Source organism: Bison bison, unplaced genomic scaffold (assembly GCF_000754665.1).
Source record: "Bison bison bison isolate TAMUID 2011002044 unplaced genomic scaffold, Bison_UMD1.0 scf7180017864456, whole genome shotgun sequence".
Classification (NCBI taxonomy): Eukaryota; Metazoa; Chordata; class Mammalia; order Artiodactyla; family Bovidae; genus Bison; species Bison bison.
The window spans coordinates 4,814,577-4,830,185 of NW_011495018.1; the positions used below are offsets into that span (position 1 = coordinate 4,814,577).

General features: G+C 48.5%; 2 protein-coding genes across 2 annotated transcripts in view; one reads left to right on the forward strand and one right to left on the reverse strand.

Annotated features, from left to right (window-relative positions):
- Positions 1-15,541, forward strand: part of FAM196A (family with sequence similarity 196, member A) — a 42,385-nt gene extending 26,844 nt beyond the window's left edge. Inside the window, exon 4 of the mRNA XM_010859152.1 lies at positions 14,969-15,541. Coding sequence (XP_010857454.1) covers positions 14,969-15,152 — 184 coding nt within the window. The 3' untranslated portion in view covers positions 15,153-15,541. The remainder of the gene's footprint in view (positions 1-14,968) is intronic.
- Positions 1-15,609, reverse strand: part of DOCK1 (dedicator of cytokinesis 1) — a 570,389-nt gene that overhangs the window by 320,045 nt on the left and 234,735 nt on the right. The gene's annotated exons all lie outside the window — the stretch shown is intronic.

Genomic DNA, 15,609 nt, shown 5'->3' on the forward strand with positions numbered 1-15,609 from the left:
ATTTTGTTCATTTAAAAAAAATTAACCCTGAAGAACAATTTTAGTTGATTGCCAAATTATCAAGAATAAAAAGAAGCTGTATAGTTATATCTCTAAGAATGTGTAAAGGAACCCCAACCAAAAAAAAAAAAAACCCTTCTAAAGAGATCTTCACAGTTACCACTCTCTTATCAAGAAAGCGGAGACAGAAAAAGGGTATAAATGTCTTAATAATGGCAGGAAGCTCTCGTCCACACAGTCGTGGTCCCACCAAGTCTCCAGTCCAGACAGCGCATCCCAGACGGGACCCCAGGCTCTTTCCAAGTCGAGCTGGATCACCGTGACCGCTGTGGTTGCGGCAGAAGAAAGCACAGGGCAGACAGGAGCTCCAGTCCCATCGTAGAGGTTCTCAACCCAGAGGGGTTTTGCCTCCCAGAGGACTTTTGGCAAGGACGGAGGGAGACGCTTTCAGCTGCCACAACTGGGACATGCTACATCGACTAGCTAGAGGTCAGAGCTTGCTGACATCCTATAACACGTGGGCAGCCCCCACGACAAAGAGTCAGCCCAGCCAGAATGTCAACTGTGCCACGCCTGAGAAAGCCTGCCTTGCAGGAACCACGGCCTGGTTCCGGGCTAGCAAAAGGCACACCCTAACTGCTAAGGCCTTGGGGCCGCCTGCAGGGAGCCGGGCCCCCTGCAGCAGCCCTGGCCCGGCCTCTCAGAGGCCTGGTGACTCCCCACTGTTAACAAGGACGTGAAAATGAAGCCCCCATGCAAGAGAAGTCAAGCACTCTGAATATAAACCTACGGAGATGTCTTTTCACTACATTCATATTATGGGAGAAAGCTTTGAGTCCAACAGTGAAGGGATGTAAGTGACATAAAATGAAACGCCTGCACTCAACCAGTCAATTAGGGAAAGAAACAAAGAATCGAGAGCTCCTGGCAGAAATATCTTCACCAGTTAGCTTTTGCCACTCAGGAGCTAAAACGCCTCCAGTCTCCGTGCAACAGAGCAGAGTGGTCACAGATTTGGAAAGTGAGCTTGATGACATAAACCCATTCAACATGTTGTGGGTGATTGAAAGAAGAACGTATCTGGACACTCTTCAATGTAACTGAGGTAATTTAGATAAATTTAGCTGTATATACAGAAGTAACTTACATTTAAAAAAAAAAGTGATATTCAAAATGATTCAACAATCAAGTGCAGGAATTAGCCTTGAGGGGTTACTGCTTAGATGTGGCTCACCCAGCAAGCTGTATGAACCCCAGGATACAGGCCAATGACAAATTTTTCATAAGAACTGGGAGTTCCAGCATCACAAGAATTTAACAAAATTTAGTAAGACTCGCTTGGAGAAGGAAATGGCAACCCATTCCAGTATTCTTGCCTAGAGAATCTTGTGTCCAGAGGAGCCTGGTGGGCTGCTGTTCAGAGGGTCGCACAGAGTTGGGCATGACTAAAGAGACTTAGCATGCATGCATGCATTAGAGAAGGAAATGGCAACCCACTCCAGTATTCTTGCCTGGAGAATCCCAGCGACAGAGGAGCCTGGTGGTTTGCCGTCTACGGGGTCGCACAGAGTCGGACACAACTGCAGCGACTTAGCAGCAGCAGCAGCAGTAAGACTCAGTCACCCGGTAGAGGGGTTGCAATCACTCGGCTCATCCTCTGCACACTGGGGAAACGTGTACCTACTCACAGAGACCTCATAATCAAAGACGTGATGGTAGAAGGTGGGCTGCAACCTCAGGAACTGGGCAGAGTAGGCGCCCTCACCAGCCACACCACCCAACTGTCAGCTCCCTAAGTGCACTGAGCGTCCCAGGAGAGGCAGGACTAGAGAAAAACTGGAGTTTTCAATCTCTCTTTTGGGAAAGTATTTTAAAATACCCCATTAGCACATGTGCATGCATGCTCAGCTGCTCAGTCATGTCCGACTCTTTGGGACCCCATGGACTGTAGCCCGCCCGGCTCCTCTGTACATGGAATACTCCAGGCAAGAATACTGGAGTGGGTTGTCATTTCCTACTCCAGGGGATCTTCCCAACCCAGAGACTGAACCTGTGTCTCTTGTGTCTCCAGTACTGGCAGGCAGATTCTTTACCACTGAGCCAGCAGGGAGGCCCAACAGAGTGATCAACAAAAACAAAATTTTCTGACACCCAAACTTCTGCTGCAAAGGGAAGTTACTCTGAAGGCTTAATAGTAACATTTCAGCTGGACTCCCACTGCCCCACAAAAGCAGTCTTCGTGCTACAAATTCAAACAGAAATCTCCATATTATTACTAAGTCAAACACAGATACTCATCAAACTGTTTCCTAATTTTCCTATCACTTTATAGAGGATATAACTTAAAATTATAACCCTAAAATTGAACAGTTACTCTCAACATGGGTTATTAACATTAGCACAAGTTTTCTGAGCGCGAGAGATGATAAGAGGAGACAGCCCACTTCTGGTCCACTAATTGGAACACCCATCAAAAATGAAATCATAAGCATGTTGTTTGAATTTGAATCATAAAACTTGGGGTCTCACATTTAAGGTTATACCAGTCTTTTGAGGTGAGGACCAGATGTCTTCTGTGCCTGTGGTCACCCCAGCTAGACTTCTGAGTTATCTGCCACGAACCACACCCGCTTCCCTGCAGTGGAACATGGTCTTGAGACAGCATCTGAGTTCGGGAGCCTTCTGGGTGTCGATCCACCCCTCCGTTTGTCACACTCAGTACTTTGTAGCAGCCTCCTCGTTCCAGAGCATTTCACCCACAGAAATAATTCCCTCTTGCCTCCAGTGTAGTGGTTTATGTAACACTCAGATAAATTACATCATTTCAATGGTGAGAACAAACAGCATACGCAGATCCAAGCCCAGCGTCCTCTTGGTGAGCGCACAGCTGGAGAAGTGAGGACAGAGGGTCAGGGATCAAAGACAGAGAAGTCTCTTTGCCAGGAGCATCCAGCCCAGGTGGGTGGCAACACTGTCCCGGGGGGCACAGTGGTGGCTACTCCAGTCCTTACACTGCCATCAGAGCACCAAAGACGGATACAAGAGTGGTAACCGGCAGCTGTTGACACACCCAGATAGGAACCTTCCCTCACGGTTCTCTTTTGCCAAAAAAAGCATGGCAATTGGGGAAGAAGGGGGGATTCAGCCAGATGACGTCTTCGTGTTCGTCAGCCCTGTCAATCCTCAAATGTCAAATGCTCCCTGAAGAATAGAGGTTTCTTTGACAGAAAAGCATCCAGAACTCAATAGGGCAGAAGGACTCACCTGTCCAGGTGACCCTGCTGCACTGCAGTTGGGCAGGCAGACATCTCGGAGGTGAGCCAGAGGAACTGTCCAAATTGCAAAGGCTTTAAGAAAGAAGTGCCTCTTTTCTCATGGAAGAAACTGCAACGCCCCTCCATCAATTCGGGCAAGTACCTCTGTAGAGACAAGGCCATCGGGAGGAGACAGGTTCCAGCTCTGAATCTCTGCAGTTGGCTCCATGCCTGGCTCTGGCAGCCAGGTCCTCAGCTATCAGGGCCTGCACCCTAGACTTCAGGAACGTTCTAGGGGCCCCCGGACCACCATCTCTGCTGCTCTTCCAGGTCCTTCCCGTAGGATGCCTGCGGCATCTCAGGACTGAAGAGGTGAAAGGAGTTTCAAAATGAAGACCTCCTCCAACGTCGGAGCCTGTGGTTGTCCCAGAGCCCAGGTGAACACAAGGGGCCCGAAGAGCTGCCAGTCTCTCCGTCTTGCAATTTGTCATACCTGCGTGCTGGCAGGCCCAGAGCCCTGGAGGTCAATGAATTTGACCCCGCCTGTCTTGCATTTACACATTGCTTTTCACCCGAAAACCAATTACTCTCTCCGAGCCGTGTAAGAATCCACCGTGTTGCCAGTAACACTTGGCCCAGGGACACGCAAAGGGGGTCGTGTCCAAGATGCGGCTGCCTGCCTGCATATTCAGCAACACAGCCCTTGAATAAACGCGTGCCTCTGCCAGGGATACGTATTTCTCTATAAAACAACAAGTCTGCCATGGAAATATACAGGGCATGGAGGAAAAAAAAAAATCAAAGGGACAAAAGATCTTGAAGCAATTTCAGGGGAAAGGGCACCACCAAGACCACAAGCAAAGGGTTGGAGACATCAACCTGCCTGGGACGGGAGTTTAGGTAGGGGGCCCCAAGAGGTTAGGGCTCAGCTGCCATCCTCAGTCTTCAGAGGGGCGTCCATTAGATCTCTCAGTCCTGTGGGACTGCAGGAAGGGGTCGGGTAGGTCCTTTCTAGCTCTGAAATCCCGTGAATCAGTGGTCTACAATAATGAAATGGATGGATCTGAGAGCTTCACAGAAAACACGTTGTTAGTCTCTCAGTCGTGTCTGACTCTGACACCCTGTGGAATGTAGGCCACCAGGCTCCTCTGTCCATGGCATTTCCCAGGCAAGAATACCGGAGTGGGGTGCCATTTCCTTCTCCAGGGGATCAAACTGGCATCTCCTACATTGCAGGCAGATTCTTTACCACTGAGCCACCTGGGAAACCCAACAGAAAGTCTACTTGGAGATAAAAGTCTGGGCATTCACAGGCATTTCTCAACTGAAAACATCCATTCCTATATTGGCAAATCAATTTACATAGAGCCAAACATCCATCCTTGGGCAATGGGTTTGTTCTGCTTCCTAGATGTTGAAACTCCAAGCCTCCAAAGTGACATCTTCCATCCCTGGGAATTTGGAGGTGGTTAGCAAGACAACATTTTTTTTTCCCCCTAAAACGACACTCCTTCCATTGTGATCTGGACCAATTGTGAACTTCTAATTGAAGACCATCTCAGCATGAAACAAGATAACAAGAGATACAAGTTTTAGTTTTCTGTAGTAAAACTTTTTCTGACTTAACATCCATATTCCCTGTCAAAATAGGCTGTAATTATTTCAAAAAATGTTTGAAGGATAAATTACTAATATAATCTTTGCTCATAAGCAGTTGAAATGCTTTGTACCCACCCTATCTCGGTAAGTCTCTTGTCAGACTAATCTGATGAGTCATGCCAACTGATGACTCATCCTTTGTTCACATTTTGCTTCAAGAAGGAACAATGCAACATACCATTTCCCCTGCTTAACTGAAGTGGTAAATTCGTAAAATAATACCACAACAAAATGGCCTGAATTCAAATGTGTGCATTGTGATGAGGAGAGCCTCTGCTAGCCTCAATTCAAAGGCTTTGGGGGAATAAAAGCGAGATTTAAAAGATAATGATGATGATGATTCAGATTAATTAAGTAGAAGCCTTACCAGAATTTCAAATCTTCCTGTAAAGCGTTAGAATTCCTACCATCAATACCTTCCGGAGGAGGAGGCTGCCCACACCTGCGTCCTCTCTGTATCCTCAGGGCCATGGCACGGCTGACCTCGAGCCACACTACTAATTATGCAGTGAATTCCTGGATGTACTCAGCACCCAAAGGGAAGGGAACGCTGCTGGTCTGCAGGTCACTTTGTTTTCAGCACCCCAGAGGGAGGCAGCTTGCAGGATGCCCTGTTGTCCATATCATATTTTCATCTTTTGATATGAGCCACTGATGGTCAAGAATAGACAAAATTTCAAACCACCATTTTGATAAAATACTCGAGTCCCTTCCATTCAGTGTTTGTATGCATTTCTTCAGCAAGCATTTTTCATGGAACTCCCAGGAGATGACGGGCTTGGCCCCGGACAACAGGAGACGAGGAATTGGTGAGCTGGCTAAAGACAGCCCCACAGAACCCCTGCTGTAAGATCCCTGTAACAACAGAGTGGTGACAACAGGGAGCCTTCTATTCCAAAGCTGAGGGCCACGGACCCAGTGAGGAAAGGCAGAGGACGGGGAGCCGAAGGAAACCAGGATGCTCCGGCGGGGGGATGGCGGACTCAGGAGACGGGACCACCTTGGAGGGGTACCACATTAGAGCGGGTCTAGATGCTAGAACACCTCTCCCATCTCCCAAGGTAGAGGGTTAGAAACAACCAGAAGGATCCAGGGGGATAAACAGCCAGAGCATTTCCAAGGATGGAAGGGGAGGGCTTGTGGCTGGCACATAGCATTCATCCTTACAGCAGCTGGGGAACTCTCCACTGTGCTGCAATCTTTAATTGCTTATCAAAGAGGCTCCCAGATTCCACAAGGTCTTCTCCAAAGAGACTGGAGGATTTCAGGAAAGACGAGAAAAATACTCTCATTTTATGAGACTGAAACAAGGATTTCACAGAATTAACGGTTTGCATTTTCTCAAATCATCGATGGAAATTCATTGCATCATCTATAAGAACATAAACCTGAAGCTGCAAAGATCCCACATGAAATGTGCCTGGAAGTGTCACTGATCCCAGAGCACTGCAAAAAGGGAGCTGGTGAGGGTGGCAGCCGTCAGGGCAGGCAGCAGGACTGGGTGTCTGGAGACTAATGAAGTCTTATTGTTAAGAGAGGTAACTGCATTTGTATGCAGAACTGGGGCCAGTGCTGGCCTGTCCAGAGCCCACTTGGAGTGGAATCTTTGCCGTCTTTGTCCTTTAGTGATTATCTCTTAGTGGAAGTGGCTTCCAGCCCTGCTTCAATTACCACCACTTGTGCATATTAACTTCTTAAACAACATGAACTGATGTGGAGGAAATTAGCCTTTTGTCTAATACTTAGTGCTCTTGCCTAGAATTTACAGTGAGTGATGGGGTGGGAAGAGATAACAGAACAGATTTCCCTGGAGAATATAATACCTTAGGTGATGTTGCTCTGATGTAAGGAAATATGTTTTAATAAAGTAAATTAAAAGTGAGAGGGAAAAAAAAGTGATTTAACAGACCTCAAAATTCTCCCTGAAAATTCCCCAACCCAGTAATCCAAGCTTTGTCTGTTCTATTAGAATTCTATTTCTTTTTCCCCAGTATGTAAGGATTAGGTTTGAAGATCTTTAGTGACATTTTACTAACCTTTCGTATCAAAAATTCTAATGTGTAACTGAGTACAGCTGTAAAATTGAAAACTGATTTCTCATCTCAACATATTATTTGTAAAGCAATTAGTTAACATTTATTCAGCAGAGAAAGGCTAATTATACTGCCAGCCCTCCTCTTAAGACCCTCAAAAGTCAATATTAATGAGGTAGTCATCTATGTCCAAAACAGTGTGAAGGGGTTACGTTGTTAGTGTCATGAGCAAATCAGTGTAATTCATTTTTTAGATGACTGTGGAAATTTTCCTTTGGGGTAGATATAGCATCCGGTCCTTAAAGCAACGACCATGTAAAGTTCCTGGGTGACTCAATGACAGGAGAAGCCACCTGGAGTTGGCAGGGGTCCCTCAACTGAAACTTCTCCCCCATCAGCCTCCCTGAAGGTACTGGTCCCATAGACATCACATCTCTGGGGAGGCAGTGGGGAGCTCGGGGCTTCAGGCTGATCACTGGTGACACCACAGGACATGCATCGGAAGCTAATGTTCCTCTGGTCTGTCTGCTGAGAGCTGTCACTGGTCCATATCTTGGCTCTCTCTGCTCATGTCAGAACATGGGGAGCTCCTGAGAGTATCTTCAACTCGGGAGGCTTAGAGGAGCTGGGTTGCTTTGCATATTAGCTCAAGCACTGTGACCCCAAGAAAGCATTCTTCCCTGAGCAGCAGACTGTCCATCCTCGGGATCCAGAACAGAAGACGGTGATGGCCAAGACCTCGGCTGACCTGACTCAGGTCACCTGGCTGGGCGCTTCAACCCTGGCACCTGCAGGACTCACTGCAAATGATTTTGAAGAGTCCTGTGTTCTCTCCTTTTAACTGCCCTTACCATCCATGTCCTGCCTAAAGATGTTTGTTCTTCTTTTTTTTTAATTAAAAATGTGTGCTCTTTGTTGAGGCCAGGAACAGCAGCAGATTGGCAGTCCACATTTAATACTTATCCACCCCTTCTAAATATAATCTCTGATCTTGATGACTTGCTAGGAGTGTGGCCTCAGTTATGCTTGATACCACTCGTTAGTGATCTGGTCCCTTTCTTACCCAAGAAATTATTATGGGTAGAGGTTACAAACAGTATTTAGTCTTTCTGCTTTGACCTCTCTGTGGCTTGAAATTATGGGAGGCTCAAACACAGTTCCCTCATCCCTGTGCACCTGGCCAGCCCTCAGATTTGAGCTCTTAGCTGCAGCATGGGTGGTAAATCAGTCTTTCTACTCCAGAGGAAGTCACAGATAAGAAAGATACCAATGGTGGGGCTTCAGCCAAGCCTAAAAGGAATGACTATTCTCCCGTGTGGGCAGGACACGTAACAGGATGTATTCAGAAAGGTCACAGTCCAACTATAATTTTAGCTATTTCAGAGTATAATTTATAGCTAGCCAGCCAGTGTTTTGCTTTTTATACCCATAATTTCTTTGCCATAGGATATCATGAAAAAGGGATAGATCTTATAGTTCGGGGATTAATATTACTGAATGCCCATTTATTTCTGGTATTTTAAATCTTACAGTGATTCTGTAAACTTTTATCATGCACCTACTGTGTGCGAGAGTGGTGGCAAAAGAGGTTCATTATAATGAATCATTTCTATGTTCATAGCCTTAATATTGGAAATGATCAGAATGAGATCCATGTACACATAACAGGTATATAACATGGGCACATTCTATGTATATATGTTCATTTTTTAAAGATTTTTTGATGTAGACCATTTTAAAGTATTGAATTTGTTACAATATTGCTTCTGTTTTACATTTTGGTGTTTTTGACCCAAGAGGAACGTGTGATAGATCCTAGCTCTCCGACCAGGGATCAAACCCGCATTGCCTGCATTGGAAGGTGAAATATTAACCACTGAACTGGCAGGGAAGTCCCCGTATGTCCCTTCTAATGAGTATTATAACTAGGGAACAAAGCAGCAGCATTCTGCCGAGAATGGAATTGATGGGATATGGGTTTAGGTCATCAGTTTATTTCAGTAAACCGAGATTCTGTGCTGAGCCTGTCACAGTATTAAAGGCACCACAGAAGACGCTGACGTCAACACAGCCTATCCCTCGATGAGTGAGGGAACTGAGAAAAGGCGCTACGATCAACATGAGCCAGAAGTGCTCTGGTGAACATGTGTAGAGACCCTCAGAAGTTGGTCCAGAGGGGTTTGGACAGGACAGGGAGGGGGCAGGTATACGTGATGGGTCTGGAACATCCATGGAAGGAAGAGGCAACGGTGACCTAGGTGCACAGGATGAGCAGTCACGGGGTCTCAGGTTTCCCTAAGGTGGCTCGGGTACTTGGAAATCAGGTTAGGGTGGGGGCGAGGAGGGGAGAAGACGCACCGGATGGCTGTTTCTGCAGCCAGAGTGAAAACAGCTGAAGGTCTGTGAGGGCAGAGGAAGTCCCCGGAGCTTGCTGAGAGGCGGCTGCCCCAGACCCAGCAGATGGGAGCGGGCGGGAAGGGCACGTCCAGCCAGAGCCAAGGTGCCCAGCTCGCGGGCTGAGTCTGGGAAGGACAGAGCAGGAGGCTGTGGAAACAACGCAATTCTGGACATGCTGGCTGGATGGGACTCGCCAGGAGTCACGTGGAGATGTGTCCGGGGAGGAGGATGGCTGTCTTGGGTCCTGGTTCTTCTACTCTCTGAAGGCACAGCTGGGGTCGTGTATGTAAACCCGTGCCCAGAAGTGAAAAGTGACCTGCCTGCTCCACCTGGCCTGCAAGGGGGCGCGCCTGACCTTCAGCTTCCTCTGAACAACGCTGTGTCCTCCGTGGGGCTATCAGACTTGATGTATTGTTCTGGGGACGCTGTCTGTCCCACCCAGGCCCACTGATGACAGCCTTCCCACACCCCAGTGAGCTGGCTGCCCTGGGCTTGCCCCAATTTTCACGCACATTTGGTGGCTCCAAGGAGCCCCCTGGCAGTGGGGGCATCTCCACCGTCACTTCCCAGCCCAGGAAGCTCCAGTGCCCGAGGGTGGCACGATGTATCCACAGTGGCAGAGCGTGAGTCAGACAGAGCCGCACGGAGCCCCGATGACTCTGTGATCTGATGCAAAGAGAATGAAAAACAGAGGACTCTGCTCCGCAGCCCACTGAGCCCTGCTGACACTATCAAGATTGGAGAAGTCAGACATCTCAGGTTTTCTTCCAGTCCAGGACACACACAAGTGCCTGGGAGCCAAACTCACCCGCTCTTGACTCTTCACGGCTACCCCCAGGAGGGGATGGAGAAAAGGATGCTCTATGTCCATTTCCCCTTAAATTAACTCGAGGAGCAGGCAGCAGCTTGCTTAGGCAACTGTGGCAAGGCTTGGGTATTTATAGGAGCAGCAGACACCAGAGCGTCTGCAGAGACGCCAGGACCACGCTCCTCTGCAGAATCGTGTGACGTCGTGGGGAGAAGCGTTACTACAAGCCCAGCAGAGATGCCGGGAGGACAACAAAGCCTGGGCCGGTGGCCAGAGCAGCCGGAAGTCCAGAGCAGACTTTTATTTCCTTGGAAATGGACAGAGTGATAATTCTGTTAGTGAAGTCCCTATACATAAAACTTCCATTTTCAAGAGAAAAAGACTAACCAAAGACGTGAGGTGTGTGTCCTCTGGACACACATACATCATACATCATACATCACAGGGAGTCCTGTACATGTGGCCATAGGTTTTAGTGGGCACGTCGGCCAGTGCGGCGTCACTGCCCACTCAGCTCTCAGAATGTGCATTTGGCTGGATGGATGCAGGCAAGGAAAAGAGAGATATAAAAGGTAAATACTAAAAGAACCCAGGGGTTCATATCTTGTAAACAGTTCAGGGACTGCTCCTGGATGACCCAGCACAGTCTTCAGGCTGCCTTTGAACTCAGGACCAAAGGAGAGAGCACGCAGGTTAGGTGAGGCTGGCTTGGCTCCAGCCCCTTCACACTCTGGCTCGGAATGTCCCGAGTCAGGACTTCTTCCAGAATGCTTATCCTCTGGAGGCGTGAGGGCTCAGCCTGCTGTACGCGTCCACTCGACAGCCCATCACAGACACCAGATCTCACCTGCAAGAGTCGGGCGGTACCACCAGCAGCCCCCTGTCTCGTGTGCGGCTGGACCCTGAGACCCCGGAGGTGGCAGGAAGCTGTGTAACCCCCCACGGAGTCCTAAGAGATGAGGCGAGCCCCAGAGGTCAGACTTGGAACACCGGGGGATGCATCTCCAAGCTGGAGCTGGGGTGGCATGTCCCGCTACATGATGGACGCACGCCCCCTTGATGGAGCTTAGATGCGACATCCTGCCGAAAGCCACACCAGGGCCTGTAGCCCCCAGGGCAAGTGGGAAGGGACTCAAAAGATGCTCCTAGGATCTCCTTCGCAGAGCACAGCTGGCCATTGGCCAGCGCACCCTCGCACCCCACCCATCCTAAGATCTTACTGCAGACCCTCCCAGAGAAGAGAACGTCAGGAGTGGAAGTGGAGACAGCAGGCTCTGAACAGATCCTGGTGTGCGATTTGCAACAGAAGTTTCAGAATCTTCTTCAATTAGGTTCTGACAGAAGACAGCCTGGCCACAGATTCCACTGGGAGAGGACTCCAGCGCCACTGCCTGGGGGAGAAGCCCTGGTTATCTTTATGAGGAGGGGGCTCGCCAGGGGGAAGAGCCAGGGGGCACCTCCAATATCATCAACCAAGACAGAGCAGCCCAGGGCAACTGGGATGAAAGCTGCTATGGGATTTGTGTTTTAAGGCTCATGTGTTAATTCAGTAAACATCACACAGGTGACTGCCGCGGCTCAGGCCCTGTTGTAGGTGCTGGGGGCAGAGACAGGCGGCATTCACCCTGGCACAGCAGCTCCGTTCAGGGGATGGAGACAAAATGATACAGAGCCAAATTCATAATCATGCATCATCGGTAGTGGGTGCAGAGGAAGAAGAAAGGACGGTTCTGGGGGACCGTGAAGAAGGTGCTAGAAGGTCAGAAGGCCCTGTGTGTCTGGGGACAGAGGGGTGAGGCGTGGCTGCCACCCCCGAGCCAGGACACGTGCCCCAGGCCGGGGAGAAAGTAACATGGTGACTGCGGCCCCACACCCAGCTCTGGGACGGTCACAGCCGCCACCGCCACCACTCACACAGGCAGCGTCCCCGTGATCAGGGTCCAGACCCAAAGCGAGGGCCGTTGCCCCTCCAGAGGCAGTGCCCCCATCCCCACTGCCAGGCCCCATCCGGACCGCTCACTATGTTAAACAGGGAGGCATGGGCACAGAGTCCAAGTGCCCTCGAGTGCCCACCGCTGGCTTCTGTCCAGAGCGAACAGGGGCAGCAGGTGCGGCTTTATCCTGGCCATTTGGCTGCTGAGACTGAAGGGACATGTTGCCCTGTGTCAGCTAGAGTCAGCCAGACGATTAACCTTCGGCCACCGCCCTGTCCAGCCAGCTGTCTGCTTCTGACTCGCCCTGCTGACCCGGTGAGCTCCCTCCTAAACGAGAAAAGCCCCGCTGGACTGAGCCCTTCGCGTCATTCTAATCTGACCGCAGGGCACGGCGCTCCATAGTCTGCCTGGCGGGTGCCGGAGCACCACCTGACAGGCAGGTGTGCAGTCACCTGGGGCAACAGACCGGGCGGGAGGTGCCGGGCTCAAGGTCACCTCGCTCCAGGGCACTCCAGGTCACTCCCTGCACAAAGAAACTGCTCTGGACGGCAGCTTCTTGGGCACGGGGGACTCCAGACAGGAGTCAGCTGACAGATGAAGTCGAGTCATCTTGTTAACAAGGACTCAGATTAGATTATGCTGTGATTACATGGTTCTGCGGTGTGATAAATTGGTTAATAACAGGATTCCCACTGTAGATGCTTAATGGGAATTCAATAATTACAGGTACCAAAATTGTACCGTTGGCCCAGGAAATGCTAGTGCCCGCCCTCTGATCTAATAACACGAAAGCTATTTGGGCCTATTGAGATGGTTATGATCTGGAGAACACGCTTTCAGTACTAAACCTGGACAGATACTGGCCTTGACAAAACGACTCTTTTGTGCCTACGCTACCATATTGGATACCATAACATCTCACAGACTCAATGGCAAGGTTCTTCTTTTCTTTGTTAAATGTCCAAGTCAAAGAATACTTTCATAGATTGTTGCCATTATACAATTAGTGACCAACAGATGATAAGGAGAAAGTAATATTTGAATCGCATTTTATAGTTTAGGAAGTTTTTATTTTTCAAGGGAGACAGTACGGGAGGATCCTTATCGCTTTCCAGTGAAATATCAGGGCAGCCATTCTTATACCCCTTCAAGCGAAGGGGACTGAACCTTGAGGAGGTGAAGGGGTTTATCTGAGCTCCCCTGTCCCACACCCCCCACCACAGCACCAAAGGGGAAAGCCACAACGGAGATCCCCGTTCTTCCTACTGAAATGATAGCCGAGGCTCGCGTTTCACAAAGGCAGCGTGTCCTGAGGTTTGCACTTTTCACAACTGTCCCCAAGAGGAACCAAACCTCCATCAACCCCTGTTGTAGACTAGCAGGTCATGAGTTCATGGGGTTTTATTCTATTTCCTATAAACTGCAGCATAATGCAAAGAGGCCATTTCAAATGAAGGGGGGGGAAAATCATTGTTTTGGGAGCAGAGAGAAAACTAGTCATAAACTTCTCTGATGGTATTTTTAATTTTTTACTAATATAGCCTATGATGATAAGAAAAATGGACCAGGGGATTTAAAGCATAAAACGGTCCATTAGATGGGTCTTGAACTTGTTTTTAAAGCTCCAGATAATACAGCTTTGCTGTTTTGTCTTTCCAAAACATCAAAATGTGGCTAGGATTAATGGTTCTCTAAATCAATGGAATATCATGTTTATAAATGGTTTACAGTTCCACTGGATATAAAATGTTATGAGCACATGTATTATCATCACTGCTGAGCCTGTACTGAAGTCTACGGGCATTTCGACGGGCACCCAGAGCAGACAGGGAAGGGGCACGGAGCGGAGGTCTCCGGGGGCCTGGTGACACAGCACCCAGGTTCACGTTACAAGGGTCCAGGCGAGGAAAGCAGAAGGGAGCCGGGCCCATCGCCCCTTGGCTGACCACGGAAGACTGACACTGGAGCAGGGGGTCCTACGCAAAGTTAGGGGCCCGCAGTGGTCCTTCCCAAAGCCATGGAGAGCTGGGAGGACTCCAGGCAAGCTGCAGCATCATTAGGAGAAATTTCATGGCAAACAAGATACACTTAAAAATCCGCTTTAATGCTGTCGTTCTAACACAAACACTGTCCCTGCTGGTGAACGTCCTTTCCTATGGCTACATGTTTGCACATCATGGCTTCAGCCGTGTAATTACAATTCTACGTTATTTGCACCGAATACTACGTTTTTGCCAAAAAAAAAAACAAAAACAAAAAAAAAACATCTTTGAGAACCACTGAGTGGCGTTCAGGGGTGTTGACTTGATAAAACACACATTTTTTGGATATTTGGGTTCTTGCCACTTTTTCAAGCAGATGAGATTTTTCAAAGGAGCCCAGAAGCCAAGGTCATGTCACTTAACAACAGTTTCAGGTGAGATGAATGGATTACTCTGACCTTGTGAAAAGCTGCAGAGCTTCCAAGCACCTGGTGCAAATGTACTAAGATGACCCCTAAATGCTCCATATCTTTGCTTAACTATTTATTCCATGAAGCACACTTATGTAGTCCATTGACAAGCAAAAAGGTTATTCACATGTCACATTTATGGTTTCAACAGCCTATGCTTTCACACCATGTACACTAATAAAGCTTCAGGGGTGTGTGATTAATGTTGTTACTTTCAGAAGAAAGTGAACTTTTTGGAGATAGTTCATAACGATTGAGAGTTCAAACATATTCTCGCCAATTGCTTAATGTTGAGCCTTAAAATGACATCATGAACATCATCCAAATGATCATTACGCGGGGAGGATGGCACCGAAGTCTGCTGTCACTAAGGGAGCTCTTTAGACAGGAAAGACCGAGCCACTAAATCCGTCCCTCTCTTTGCTTTCTAGTGTGGAGCTAGATTTCAAGCAGCAGGAAGACAAACTCCAGCCAGTTCTGCGGAAACTTCACCCGTTCGAGGAAACTCAGGTCGCACCCTCGCCTTACACTCAGGAGACGTACTCCTCAACTCCCAAGCAAAAATCCAAAACTGAATCTAAAAAGCACGGACGGTGGAAACTCTGGTTCCTTTAACCCTCGCGGTGTTTGGAGTCTGAAGGCCGTCTTGAAAACCCACTGGAGTTCAAAGTAAAGCCTTTTCCAAAACTAACAGGATGGAGTGAAGGGTGGCTGGGCCGGGCGTCACCCAGTTCTCCCCCTGCTTACCAAAAAGGCCTTTGTGACAGATCAGCTCACAGAGGCAAGGGAGTGCAGGTCATACCTTGCCAGCTGTCTCTGCAGTTCGGGGGTGTGGGATGTAAAATCGGAAAGGAAACCTAACACAGTCAAAGGTGATACCTAAAAATTCTATGCCCCTACCCCCAGATCGGCAAGGATTAGGTTATCAACCTGCAGAACGGCAGGCTGTCACTCTGTAACACAGCGAAAACTCATAATTATTTTCAAGCCTTTATTTTTTTTAAATACTGAGAAGAAAAAGTAGCCCTTACGTTTGCAAAGGACTTCATTTTTACGTTTAATTTTGCAAATA